Source organism: Tenrec ecaudatus, chromosome 1 (genome assembly GCF_050624435.1).
Source record: "Tenrec ecaudatus isolate mTenEca1 chromosome 1, mTenEca1.hap1, whole genome shotgun sequence".
Classification (NCBI taxonomy): Eukaryota; Metazoa; Chordata; class Mammalia; order Afrosoricida; family Tenrecidae; genus Tenrec; species Tenrec ecaudatus.
This window is the reverse complement of record NC_134530.1, coordinates 668,633-682,694: the sequence shown is the minus strand read 5'-3', so window position 1 is coordinate 682,694 and position 14,062 is coordinate 668,633. Positions and strand designations below refer to the sequence as shown.

General features: G+C 59.8%; 1 protein-coding gene across 1 annotated transcript; it reads left to right on the top strand.

Moving 5' to 3' along the window:
• The first annotated feature begins 7,715 nt into the window (after window positions 1-7,715).
• Window positions 7,716-11,916, top strand: MISP (mitotic spindle positioning). The gene is made up of 4 exons (XM_075535255.1): window positions 7,716-9,315; window positions 9,792-9,943; window positions 10,547-10,585; window positions 11,767-11,916. Exons 1-4 carry the CDS (start codon window positions 7,716-7,718, stop codon window positions 11,854-11,856), a joined length of 1,881 nt encoding a protein of 626 aa, XP_075391370.1. The 3' UTR covers window positions 11,857-11,916.
• Window positions 11,917-14,062: the final 2,146 nt, after the last annotated feature.

Below are 14,062 nucleotides of genomic sequence, written 5' to 3'. Positions count from 1 at the left end.
CCACAGGCTCACAGGGGCAGTGCTACCCAGGCCGTCCGGGAGTTGGCATCGACTTGGTGGCAGGAAGCGTAGCGAGTTTTAATGTGTGGGTGAAAGGTCACTACGACACCTCCCCTCAGTGTGACCTTGGAGAAGTCACTCTGGACCTGTTTCCCCACCTGTAATGTGGGCTCTGCACTCAGGGGTTGGCCAGCCCTGGTCTGTGGACTGGCTCCTGGCATGCTGGGCCAACACCTGTCTCTGCCTGCCCTACTGGGGCCTGTTGCCCCACCTGAACAAGCGGGAGGGGGATCGTGGGGTGCATTAAGTGGTGAAGGGCTCTGGTTCCAACCCCCTCCCCCCAGCTTTGTGCCTCAGTCAGGATTGTAAATGCCCCAGCCTCAGTTTCCCTTTCTGTAAAGTGGGTGTAAAGGTATTTGGAAGCATGCTGGGCTCCCAGGTTCGACATAACAGCAGTGACTTGCTTCTTCCCCTCCCCCATCTCTCTTGTCCCCACCGTCCACTTGTCCACTTCCAGTCTGCGCTTGTTGGAAGAGACTGAGGTTCAGAGGGACCCACAGCCCAGTCAGGACCACTCCGATAGATGGATGGGTGTCTTGGCCTATAGTGGGTGTGTGGAGCCTCGCCATAACACTGCCCCCCCACCCACCCCCCCGCGCACACCAGCAGACCCTGGGAAGCCTCCCCGGGGCCCTGCGAGGGGACCTAGGCTTAGAGAGGTTCCTGTCCAGGTGCAGCCCGAGCTGCCAGGGAGGCCTGAGCTGCGGAGAAGTGGGGTCTGCCCCCCAACCCCAGCATGCAGCTAGGGCCCCTGGGCCACCCCAGAGCTGTGTCTGGGGGAGTCCTGGCTGGCTCCGCAGGGCGGGGCGAGGCCTGGGCAGCACCAGTGGGCACAGTTCCCGCCGCGCCCTGCGGTATCGGTTTTCTTCTTTCTCTGGACTTTGTTTCCCGGCGGGTGGGGCGTGGGCGGGGTCTGGGTCCCCTGGCAACCTGGGGGCAGGGCGGGCAGAGGGCTGGAGCAGTGCGGATCAGCGCCCGGGCTGGAGGTGAGGCTGGGGGCTCAGGGCGGGGTGTCTGTAACAAGGGGTAGGTTCAGTAAGGGGTGGGGTGCAGGGATAGTGGATGTTGAGGGGTGGGGCCTGTCTAGGCATAGGGGTCGTGTCAGCTGGCCACCCCCTGGTGGGACGTGCAGGTTGCAGGTCCTGAGGGACAGATACCTCTCCCCGGGTGCCCAGCTGGGGTCTCTGGTTGGGGGTGGAGCCTCCTCCCTCTGGGTCTGGGGACGTGGGACGGTGGGTCTGGCCTCACTTGACCACCCCCTCCCGGCCTGAAGCCTGGGCCTGCCTCTACCTTAGGCCCCCTCGTCTCAGACCTGGAGGCTTTGGGGGACTTTGCACACCAGTCACCCCTTGGGTAGCACGCAGCGCCTCACTAGCTTCTGGTTGAGTTCAGGTTTGGGTCCACGTGTTCGCCAGAGACAGAGAGGAGGGCCGGGCCGGACGGGGGTCTCTGGCTGTGATTCCCTGGGGTGCAGGGTCAGGGCAGGTCTCCTGAGGGGTCACTGCCTGGTCAGGGCGGGGAGTGGGGTAGGTTACACCCTGAGTAATGGCGGGCCAACCCCAGGATCGGTAGTGGGGTGATCCTGAGCGCCCTGGCCTGCCCGGGAGCCCTTAACTGAATGGGAGGTGAGTGGGGTCAAGGGGGTGAAGCAGGTGGCGGGCACTGGACTATAAACCCCGCTTAGGGCTGCGGTCGGGGACTTCCCAGGGGAGGGGCCATGGAAGCTGGGGGCGGGACCATGGGGCTGCAGAGGGTGTGTGGCCTTTCTCTTGCCCTCGTGAGTGACTGGGAAGGAGTGCAGGGTGGGGGGCACGTCGGGCATGAGGGTTCTGTGGTGGCTGCTGTGGCTCATTTGCATAAAGTCCCTGGTGCCTGGAAGGCGGGGGTGGGGGGTGGGGGGGCTTTTTCTTCCCCCAAGGGGTTCCCCTGCCCTCTTGGGAGCCCTGCGAGGGGGCACCATCCCGTTTCCAAGATGCGGAAAACCGAGGCACTTGCCAGCCCTGTGTTTAGCCTCTGCGCCACCAGGGCTCGGGCCCCTGACTCACCACCCACAGAGGGAAGCCGGCTCCTGGGCCCCGACAGAGCAGCCCCGACCAGCCTGGTGGCACAGTGGTTGGGTGCTGGGTTGTGATCCCCAAGGTCAGCAGTTCTAAACCACCAGCTGCTCAGAGGGAGGAAGATGAGGCTTGCAACTCCAGTAAAGAGTGACCCTCTGGGACACCCGGAAGGGACAGTTCTACCCTGTCCTGTAGGGCGCCATGAGTCAGTCACAGCAATGAGATGGCATTCAGGCTTTGCCGCCCCACCCTCCAGGGGGTGGCTGTCTGAGCTCCTGGGGACTCAGAGGCCAGCACAGGTGACAGGAACAGAGGGCTTGAGCCCCAGCAGGCCTCTGTGAGTCACCAGGAGGAAGTGCCATTCGGGGCCCCACCCAGCAGGAGACTGGATGCCCCGAGGCAGGGCGGAGTGCCTGTCCCCCACTGGCTGGGCTGAGTCCACCCACTGGACACACAGTGTGGCCTGCCTGCCCTTCCTGAGGGGACCCTGGGAGGAGACTTAGCAGAGCAGACTAGCCTCTGGGGTTAGCACCGGCCAGGTGGCTGGCCAGGCCGGACAGAGGGCACTGTTCTGAAATGAGCTGGACCCGGCTGGAGCGCCCAGGCCTCGTTCAGCCTCTTTGGTAAGTGCCTGTTTGGGGGGCTGCCTGGGGAGAGGGTCCCTGGCTCCCGGCTTCAGGCCATAGGTAAAGTTGACAAGCCTGATATAAAAACTTGACCCTTTTCGAAAGCAAGGCGCCAGGGTGGCCAGGTGTGTCAGGCGCCATGCTGCTACCAGGGAGCAAGCAAGCCGAGCTGTCCACTCCTGGGAAGATGGAGCCTTGCCCCAGGCGGCGCTGGGTCCGGATCTGCTCAGTCTGTGGGTTTCTCTGAAGACCTGCCCATGCAGTCGGTCTTCAAGAGCCCTGCCCATCCCCCAGCACCTGGGGACAAAGGCCAGGCGGGACTGTGGGCCCAGCCTGTGTGGTTTCGAATACCATGCCCTTGTCTAATTTCCAACACCGAGACAGACTTGCCTAGGGGGCTCCTGGTATTGAATAATGCCCTAAGTCACAGTAAGGCCAGGTGGACTGCAGTGCACAGCGACCCTGCGGGACCCAGGAGAACTGCCTGGCACATTGCCCTCTGTGGGGCGGGTCCATTGAGTGTCTGCCAGGGACCTGCCTGAGGCGGAGATGAGGGTAGCCTCCTGAGGGGCAGGGGTGGGACTGCATGCAGGTGAGGTGCAGCCTGACTGCCCCCCAGGGCCTCCTTTCTGGTGGCAGGGTGAAAAGGTGAGGTTCTCACCAGTGTTGGGCTACAGATGGGCGGGCCTGAGAGACTCAGATGCTGTCTGGAGGGGATGGGGGGACAGCCTGGGGGAGCTTTGTGGGAGAGGAGCCTAGAGGGGGGCCCTTGTGGCACAGACAGCTTCCAGAGGATGATCAGGATCAGGTGGGGCCCCTGCCTCATAGAGGTTTGGGCTGAGGCTGGGCGGAAACCCCAAGTAAGCAGGTAGGGGGAAAGCTTTACCCAGGAGACACAAAGGAGTGAGAGTAGACACGTGATCTTTGAGAGGGTTCCTGGAGGAACCTGGAGACCCGGAGTGGAGGGCTGGCTCCTCAAGGGCACTGGGTCAAGGCCAGCCCCACCTGAACCCAGATGGACAAGGTCCAAGGCCATTGCCAGTCCTTCCCGGTTTTATGGGGGCCCCAGGCACGGGATTGTCTGGGCTGGGGAGGGTGGAGGGACGAGATCCAGGATGTGTGAACCAGGGAACTTCTGTTCTGCCCTGGAGATTCTTGAGCTTGGGTGGAGCCTTGGGGTGGGGGCCATCATTGAGAAGGTTGGTGAATGGGAGAGGGTGTGAGCAGGCGCCATGAGGCTTAGGGGCTGTCTAACCTAGACCTGGGCTTGGCCACAAACAGCGAAGGCAGAGGGCCTGGGAGGGAGGCGCTAGGGAACTCACCTGGCCAGGTGGGGAGAACTGGGAGGGATGGGCACAGAAAACCTGGGGTCTCCTGGGCTTTGGATGTTGGGTGGGCGTGAGGGAGCAATGTTGGGCTGGTGACTGGGTGGGCTGGGCTGCAGCCACAGCTGGATCCAGGAGCTCGTCTGGTGCTTGCATGGGCACTGTCATGGGAAGGGTGTTGGTGGCACCATGGGTTAAGTCCTCAGCCACTGCCTGAGAGGCTTCTGCGAGAGGTTGCTGTGGTAACAGCCAACCACTTCCCACACTCTGGGGGGCAGTTCTGTACCGCCCTGGGGGCCGCTGCCAGGCGGGGGCAGTGGGTTTTGGGTTCGGTCTGCTCTTGAGGGATCTGTGTCTGGGGCACTGGGTGGGGTGAGGTCTGCAGACCCCACAGCAGTTCTTTATGTCAGCCCACTAGAAACTCCTGTGGGGGGCAGAAGAAAAAACAATCCAAAGCCATCAAACCTGTTCTGCCTCCTGGCAGCGACCCTATAGGGTAGGGAAGAACTGCCCCTGAGCGCTCAAGAGGCTGTCCACCTTTGTGGGAGCAGAGAGCTTTCAGCAGGTGGGTCTGAACCCCCAACCATGGGATCAGCAGACCCAGGCTTGACCCACCCCACCACCAAGGGTCCCCGCTCTGGGCAGAGGGTCTCCATTTTCTGTGTTGGTGTAGTGATTATGCGTCAGGCAGCTAACCCCAAGGTCAGTAGTTCGAAACCACCAGCCCATCGGCAGGAGAAAGATGAGGCTTTCTACGCCTATAAAGAGTGACAGGCCCGGAAACCCACAGGGGCCAGAGTTCTGCCCCAAACAAGCAAGGGGGACGACTGAATGCATTAGAATCCGAGTCTCAGGGTGTTATGTTGGCCAAGTGGGGCCACGTGCCCATTCATGAGCCAATCACAGACGCCAGGGAAGGAAATACTTGGCTAGATTGGAGGGTTTACCCAACCCGGAACCAATCATAGCAGGAACTGTCTAGAGGATGGCATGCCCCATATCTGTCCTGAAACAATCACTGGGGGACTGGATGGGGATTTTTGCCTTTCAAAGGCTTGAATGATTCCCCGGCTTCAAGGAGGGGAAGGGTTCAGGGTGCCCGGTGAGCTGGGGGTTGAACTACAAAGCCAGTGGTTGAAATCCATCAGATGTCGAAATGATCAATACTATTTATAAAGGTTAATAACCTCTTTATAAATAGGGGTCACTAAGGGTCAGAAGCGACTTCATGGCAGTGGGTTTTGTGAGTGGCTTTTGCAATCTAGCACATGATATCTTAGGTCTCTCTGGCCGGAAGTCTAAAATTCGGAGCCTCAGCCATGCAGAAGCCTCCCAACCCCTGGGAGAGGGGCTGGCCTGGCAGCAGCCCCCAGCTTCCCTGTGCGGGGACATGCCTTGTCCTGGGAGTCACGGCATTAAGTCCAGTTAGTGGGCAGACAAGGAGTGTCTCAGAGTTTGCTGCGGCGGGGAGTCTGTCAGCAGCGCACGCTGTCTCGGTGGCACCCCAGTGTCCTCAGGACAGGTCTACACTCTGAGCCTGGGACACTGTCTCAGGCCCTTCCCTTTCTCAGGTCAACAGAGAATCACGGATGCACATGCCCACCCCAGAGACAACGTGAGGGGTGGTTATGATGCACACATCCTCCCCCTGTGTCCTAATGACCCTCCCGAGAGCCGGCCACCGGCACAGACCATATGCCTGGCCCTGAGCAACACAGAGAGTTGCAGAAATTCCACCAAGATGGCTGAGGGCCAGGGCCAGGGAGCATGAGTTAGCAACTACACAGCAGCGTGAGGGAGTGAATGACTAGAGACTAGAGAGAAATCGAGTTACTAACCACAGCCAGGGTGGAGTAACGCAGACATGGAGTTACTAACCACAGCCAGGGTGGAGTAACGCAGACATGGAGTTACTAACCACAGCCAAGGTGGAGTAACGCAGACATGGAGTTAGTAACTTCAGGCAGGGACTGAGTTCCTAACTACTACAGACAGGGAGTTCTTAACTACTACAGACAGGGAGTGAGTTAGTAACTACAGACAGGGAGTGAGTTAGTGACTACAGACAGGGAGTGAGTTAGTAACTACAGACAGGGAGTGAGTTAGTAACAAGCAGGAGTGAGTTAGTGACAAGCAGGAGTGAGTTAGTAACTACAGACAGGGAGTGAGTTAGTGACTACAGACAGGGAGTGAGTTAGTAACTACAGACAGGGAGTGAGTTAGTAACTACAGACGGAGTGAGTTAGTAACAAGCAGGAGTGAGTTAGTGACAAGCAGGAGTGAGTTAGTAACTACAGACAGGGAGTGAGTTAGTGACTATAGGCAGGGAGTGTGTTAGTAACTACAGACAGGGAGTGAGTTAGTGACTACAGACAGCGAGTGAGTTAGTAACTACAGACAGAGAGTGAGTTAGTAACTACAGACAGGGAGTGAGTTAGTAACTACAGACAGGGAGTGAGTTAGTGACTATAGACAGGGAGTGTGTTAGTAACTACAGACAGGGAGTGAGTTAGTGACTACAGACAGCGAGTGAGTTAGTAACTACAGACAGAGAGTGAGTTAGTAACTACAGACAGGGAGTGAGTTAGTGACTACAGACAGGGAGTGAGTTAGTAACTACAGACAGGGAGTGAGTTAGTAACTACAGACGGAGTGAGTTAGTGACAAGCAGCGAGTGAATTAGTAACTACCGACAGGGAGTGAGTTAGTTACTATAGACAGGGAGTGAGTTAGTAACTACAGACAGGGAGTGAGTTAGTTACTATAGACAGGGAGTGAGTTAGTAACTGCAGACAGGTTGTGAGTTAGTAACTACAGACATGGAGTGAGTTAGTAACTACAGACAGGCAGTGAGTTAGCGACAAGCAGGGAGTGAGTTAGTAGCTACAGATAGGGAGTGTGTTAGTAACTACAGACAGCGAGTGAGTTAGTAACTACAGACAGGGAGTGAGTTAGTGACAAGCAGGTAGTGAGTTAGTGACTACAGACAGGGAGTGAGTTAGTAACTACAGACAAGGAGTGAGTTAGTAACTACCAACAGGGAGTGAGTTAGTAACCACAGACAGGGAGTGTGTTAGTGACAAGCAGGGAGTGAGTTAGTAACTACAGACAGGGAGTGAGTTAGTGACTACAGACAGGGAGTGAGTTAGTAACTACAGACGGAGTGATTTAGTAACTACAGACAGAGAGTGAGTTAGTAACTACAGACAGGGAGTGAGTTAGTAACTACAGACATGGAGTGAGTTAGTAACTACAGACAGGCAGTGAGTTAGCGACAAGCAGGGAGTGAGTTAGTAGCTACAGACAGGGAGTGAGTTAGTAACTACAGACAGGGAGTGAGTTAGTGACAAGCAGGGAGTGAGTTAGTGACTACAGGGCAGGGAGTGTGTTAGTAACTATGGGCAGGGAGTGAGTTAGTAACTACAGACAGGGAGTAAGTCAGACAGGAAGTGAGTAAGTCGGACAGGAAGTGAATTAGATTAATGTTGTGTGACAATAGCCGATTACACTGTTCCCCCAAACAAGATCTCCTTCACAGGGACCGCGTTGGGGGCACCATTTCTTGGGGGTTCCATGCAGTCCCTAAAACACTGTCATTTCCTTCTAACACCCCCAGGAGCCCATCGGCAGGGTCTGCCCCCCGAGACATGGACCACGTGACCCGATACCCCATCTTCAACATCCCCCACTCCCCTCGCCTCCCCAGCCAGGCGCTTGACGGTGACACCATCTACTCCTTCCAGAGGGTCAGTGTGGGCCCCGAGGAGACAGAATGGAGCCAGGACAAGACGCCTTTCTGGGCCACTGGCCACACGGCCCTGCAGGACACGGGGAGGGCCAGAGCATCTCGGCCCCTGCACGCCTTCTCCCAGGAGTGGTCCCCAGGGTACCAGGAGGAGCTGGAGGGTGGCTACGATGCCCGGGATGCCAGCTCCAGGCAGCTGTGGGGCCTGGAGCAGGAGCGCCGGGCGGTCATCCAGGACCAGGCCGTCAAGAAGAGTCGCACAGTGGCCACACTCTGGGGCGACCCCAGCCAGAGTGATGGGGCCCTGGAGTATGCCCCAACCCAGCCCATGGAGGACAGTGGGGTGGATCGGGAGCAGATTGATTTCTTGACAGCACGTCAGCAGTTTCTGAGCCTGGAGCGGGCCAGCACGGAGCCCCCTCAGAAGCCCCCACCCCGGGATGCCTCCGGGGGACTTCCATCAGTGGTCAGCCAAGCCCCTAAGGCCCTGGGTGGACCCGCCCTGGCCAACGGGTTTGACATCTCCCTTGGGTCCCCCGTGAAGAAGGTGGGTGCAGGCCCCAAGGTCCAAGGCCCACCTGCAGGCTCCCAAGTCCTACCAGCGGACAAGCCCAGGCCCCTCCCCCGAGCGCCCTCTCCGGATACCACCAGGGAGACACCCATCGAACGGGAGATCCGCCTGGCCCAAGAGCGCGAGGCTGCCCTGCGGGCGCAGAGGGGCTTGCAACCGGCGGCCGGGCAGCAGGAGATGGTGCAGGTCCCCTCCCGGCCGCTGCTGACCAGGGTCACTCTGAGCCCAGGTCCGCGGCGCGACAGGGGCCGCCCGTCCCTCTATGTGCAGCGGGACATCGCTCAGGAGACGCAGCGCGAGCATGACCACCGGCTGCAGGGGGGCCGGGGGGGCACCCCCGACTGGGGCTCCGAAGACCCCCTGCCTGTGCTCCGGCGGGCCTTTAGTTCCGACTCCATCCTAGACCTGGTTCCGGACGCGCGCGCGGCCGACCCCATCCCGGAGGTCAGGGCTGTGAGCCGCATCCCACCCCACGTCTACCGGCCCTACCTGGGCCCCGAGAGCCCCAGGCTGCAAACCCCACCTGCCCCGGAGGTCCAGGCCGCGGCTTCGCCCAAGGCCACCGTGTCCCCGAGGCCAGTCTCCGAGCCCTCCAGGAAAGCCCTGGGCCCAAAGCCAGAGCAGCCCCTGCCCGCCCGCGGGGGTGTGGTCCGCCGGGAGTACTTCCTCCTGCGCCCGCTGCGGTTCGGCGTCCCCGAGGCCCCCCGGCCGGCCAAGGGACCTCCAGTCTGGGGCTGGGGGGCGCCTGGGGCCCCCGTGTTGAGGCTGCAGAAGTCCCGGTCCTCCGAGCTGCTGGAGCGGGAGGTGGAGAGCGTGCTGCGCAGAGAGCGGGAGCTGGCGGAGGAGCGGCGCAGCGCGCTCTTCCCGGAAATCTTCAGCCCGTCGCCGGTGGACAGCGACCCGGACTCCAGGAGCTCCTCCCGGGCCTCTGGTGAGCTGGGGTCCCGGGTCTCCAGGCTGGAGCAGGGAGCAGTCTGCCCACACGGTGGATTTCAGAGAGGCATCAGCAGGGTCCTGCGGCTTTTGCTTTATGGGTTTGGCTGCCTTGTTATTGGGCCCATCGGGGTTTATGGATGTCCGGTCTCTTGGTCCTTGTTCTTAACATGAAGTAACACCACCACCCCCAACACACACACACACACACACACACACACACACACGGCCTGGTCACTTTTGACCCTTGTCACCTTGAAAGGCCAGTTCATCTCTCTGCCTTCAGTTTCTGCTAGCTCTTCCGGTCAGTCTGTCCATCTGCTCTCTCACCTGGCTGCCAGCGAGTGTGAGCCCCTGCCTGGTCCAGCCTCTTGGCCAGAGACTGTATGTGTCCTGGACTCTCATCTGACAGCCGGGCAGTCCATGAGGGGCTCTGGGCACTCCCTGAGGCCCCTCCTTCTTCGTCCCCCACAGGCATCACGGGCAGCTACTCTGTGTCAGAATCCCCCTTCTTCACCCCCATCCAGCTGCACTCGGGCCTGGTGTGGGCAGTGGGGACTGAGCCGGAGACCCCAGAAGACCCCCCGCAGGATGCACCCTGGCAAAGGAAGAAGAAGGAGATGTGGGTACGTCCAGGACTGGACACCACCCCCATCCCTCCTCCCCCCCCCCCCGCCTGCCGCTAGGAGACCTGGCTGTGGCCTGACAGACCCTCCCCACCCCCACCCTGTTAGGCCACAGATAGGCAGTGGCCTTCCACTCGAGGGTGAGGAGGGACATTACCCTGACCTGTCTCCCTCGCTGCCTGCTGGTGACTGTACCTCCACGGGAGGTGCAACATGGGCTGTCCATACTGAGGACTTGAACCCCGGTCCAGCTCCCAGTCCTGTCCTGACAGCCACTGGCTTTCTGTCCAGCCTGGATGGAGCAGTGAGGACCTAGAAACAGACAACCCCGGCCCCGCCTGCCTGCTGCTCACAGATTATGAGGCCGTGGCCTGGCGGGCCAGTGTCCAGTGGGAGCCCTGCCATGTCAGCCTCCTCAGGCTCCTCTGTCACACGGGCAGCCCCTCTGGGCCTCGGCCACCCTGAGGGGTGGCCTGTGTTGCCCTGAGTCCACCTTGAGGGTCACGTGGGGGCCTGTGGTGGGTAGGGGACAGAGTCCCAGGCTGGCTCTGGGTGGGGTGAGCAGGGGGTCCCCGGCGCTGACAGTGTGTTTCCTCCCTGCAGTACGCTGGCATCGACCCCTCAGACCGCATCAACTCAGAGGTGAGGCCCCACTCCCACCCTGCGCAATCCTGCCCTGGCTTCAGGGTCCTGTGGGGTGTGTGAGGGGCAGGGGCGCCCCCTTTTATTTCTACCATGTGATGTTTACAGAGCAGGGTACACCCCACGTGACAATCTGACAATCTCCCCAGGACAGGCTGTGTGAGACCAGTGTGTCCACTGCTACATCTGCCACACTGCCACATCCCGCCCTTCACAGGTGTCCACTGGCCACCCCGTCGCCGTGTGTCCACTGGCTGTGCCCCGTGCTCGGGGGTTCTCTTTCCAGCGATGTCTTTCCCCGGCCCCCTTAGTTGTTGCAGGCCTTTTGGTCACACTCAGATGCTTTCAGGTCAAGCCCTAGCTTACTGGGGATGACCTTTGTCCTGCGGGCCACACGACCGCTTCACGGGAGGTGCTCTTTGGCTCTGGGAGGCTTGCCTCTGCTCGCCATGTCCTCGGCCCCCCTCCTCCACACCTCCAGCTTGCCTGGCTGTCTTCTTGCCTGGGAGTGTCTCTCTATCTGTCTGTGTATCCATCTGCCCGTCTCTGGGTCTGTCTCTGTGTCTCTCTATGTGTCTGTCTACCTGTCTGTGTGCCTGTCTGTCCATCTAGGTGTCTGTCTGTCTCTGTGTTTAAGTGTCTGTCTGTCCATCCCTATGTCCATCTGTCTGTGTGTCCATCTCTGTGCCTGCCCATCTCTGTGTCTGTCTGTCTCAAGGTCACTCCGCTGTGTCCTGCGTCGAGACTGCTGTGGGCACAGATTCTGGGAAGGAGATCAAGCCCTGCCTTTTTACCAGGTGGGGCAGCATAGGGCTGGGACAAGGACACTCTTTGAGCACAGCGTCCAGTCCATTGAGAGAGTTTAGTCCAGCTAACCACCAAAAACATCAGGCTCTCAGATGGACCCTGTGCTCACACAGTGTCCTTGTCTCCGGCCCAAGCTGCTCACAGAACATCTCCCTGCTGCTAAAGAGGTCTCAATCCAGGGAGGCATTTTTCCCTTTGCACACAGGACAAGTTCATGCATTCTTTGGTCATATCACTAGAGATAGGGGTTCTGAAGCAGAGGAGGGGATTCGCCTGTGTCCAGCCTGTGCCAGGCCTCTCCCATGACCTAGTGGTGAGGGCAGGCATCTGGAGAACTTAGGGCCCTGATGGGGGACTCCATTCCCCTCTTGCAGGTCCTGGAGGCCACCCGGGTGACCCGTCACAAGAACCTCATGGCAGAACGCTGGGAAGCCCGTGTCTACACCAGCGAGGATGAAGACTGAGCCTGGTGCTGGGGACAGGCCATCCGCCGCTCCTGCCTGCCTGGGCCTCAGGGCACTGCCAAGACCATCCAAGGCCCGACCTCGGGGACTAAGCACTCCCCATGTGGACCCACAGGCGGGTCTGAGCACCAGCGCCCACGCCCATAATCAGCAGGCAGTATGGAATGTTCTGTCATTATAGTTTTCCTGGGGAACTTTTTCTTTCTTTTTTGGGGGGTGGGGGTGGGGGTTCATTCTCTCTGCTTCTAAGACTTTGCCAAACCCTGTGGGGTCCAAGCAGGCGGGAGACCTGCTCCTCTGCCTCGAGGTGGACTTGGCCCCCGCTAGTCTGAGGGTGGAGGGAGGAGGAAGGCTGGGCCAGGAGGGAGAAGGGGGTCCTGGAGCTGCTGGTCTGAAAACACCCCCTGAGGTGTTTTCATCTGAGAGGGAAGACCTGCCTCAGTCCAACCCTGGGGAGCTTCCAGCCTGAGGGAGGAGCCAAAGACCCCAATCTGAGGACCTGCCCCCAAGAGTTTCTCCATGGCGTGTCCAGCTATATGACTGGAGGCTCTGACAGGGCCGGGGGTCCCGCGGAGGCTCTCCTGGAATCCCGTGAGGGCGGCGTGGCGTGGCAGGGACTTGATCTGTACACAGAGTGCCAGGTCCCCAGGACACTGTGAAATAAAGCAGAGCCAGCTGCCTGCTGTGGCCCCCTGCATGGACCACGTGTCCTGGAGCCCCTCCCGGCTGTGTGCTTGTCTGTGGTGACACATGGTGCTGGGTGGACAGTGTATGGGACCCCTGCCCCTGGTGTGCTGTGTGCCCCGCACAGCTGCCAGCCCACAGCCTGCAGATCGTGGGACACTTTAATAAGGCCAGGCCCCAGCCGGCCCCCTGCCTGCTCACCGACTCTGTGGTGCTGCAAGCCCCTGGCCTGCCCTCCGGTGGCCTTGTCTGGTGAGCCAGAAGGAGCACCACTGGGGTCCCCATGCACACCCAGCGGGACCATTCAGGGTGAGGGTGTGGGTGCTGGATCCCAGTGCTTTGGGAGGCCCTCCCCATGCCTCAGTCTCCCTTATCTCTGGTGATAAGAAGCTAATCTGTATAAAGTTCTCACACACGGGAGTGGTGACACCTGGCCAGCCAGCAAGGGGCATCTGCTTGGGGGACACCCCAGTCTCAGAGGGGATTCATCTGTACTGGGGAGACCCCAGTCTGAGGGAGGAGATATCTGCTCTGGGGAGACCCCCTGGGACTCTCCTACGGCACCCCAGTCACAGATGGGGCCCCCAAGCGCCCTTCTCCCAGGAGACCCTTGGCTAAGAGCAGCTCCTCATCCGCTCCCTGCGGGTCAGTGCCGTCCCCTGGGCCCTCAGCGTCCGGGAGACTCTGGCTCCTCCAGAAATGGACACCTCCATCCACCTCTCAGGGAGGATGTCCACCAGCACGGGCGCCCGTAAGCAGCCCGCCCCAGAGATCAGGGTCCCACCACACCTGGACCCACGTCTGAGGGTCCCCCTCTCCTGACCAAGGAGCCAGGGCCCCCACAGACACGTGCCTCTCACAGTGTCCATGTCACCTGTCTGCCCCTCTGTTCCTTCCCCCCGACCCTCCCAGCGCTGCTCTGGCACTGTATGTTTCTGTCTGTGTGTCTCAGGCTTTCTGTGTCTGTCTGACCATCTGTCTCTCGGTGTGTGCCTGTCTACCTCAGTCTCTCTGTCTCTGTATATCTCTCTGTTATGTGTCTCTGTCTTTCTCTCTGTCTCCCCATCTTTTATCCACTCTGGCCCCACCAGGTCTGACCACAAAGAATCCTCAGAGCCTGGGACCATCTCCCAGCTCCCTAGTGAATGCTGAGCCCGGGGGTCCACGCTGAGGGGGAAGGGGAGCTGGGACCGTGGTGGGCCTGCCTCACCATGCTTCTGGGTGATAGTCTAGAATGTTCTAGAAGCAGACAGTGGTGAGGGCTGCTCAGCCCATGGGCGTGACTAATGCCACGGAATCCCACCTGGGAGTAAGACACGGCCATACCCTGTCACGTGGGATACACCTTCACTCCAAATCCCACCCGAGAGATCCACCTTGCTCCCCACATCCCTCCCCAGCCAGGCAATCAACCCTTACAATCAACCCTTACAAAACGAAGAAACAATCAATTATTTGAAGGCCTGAGAGGGGAAGGTCCTCCGCCCTCCCTCTGTCCCCCTCTGCTCTCTCTGCAAGGTTC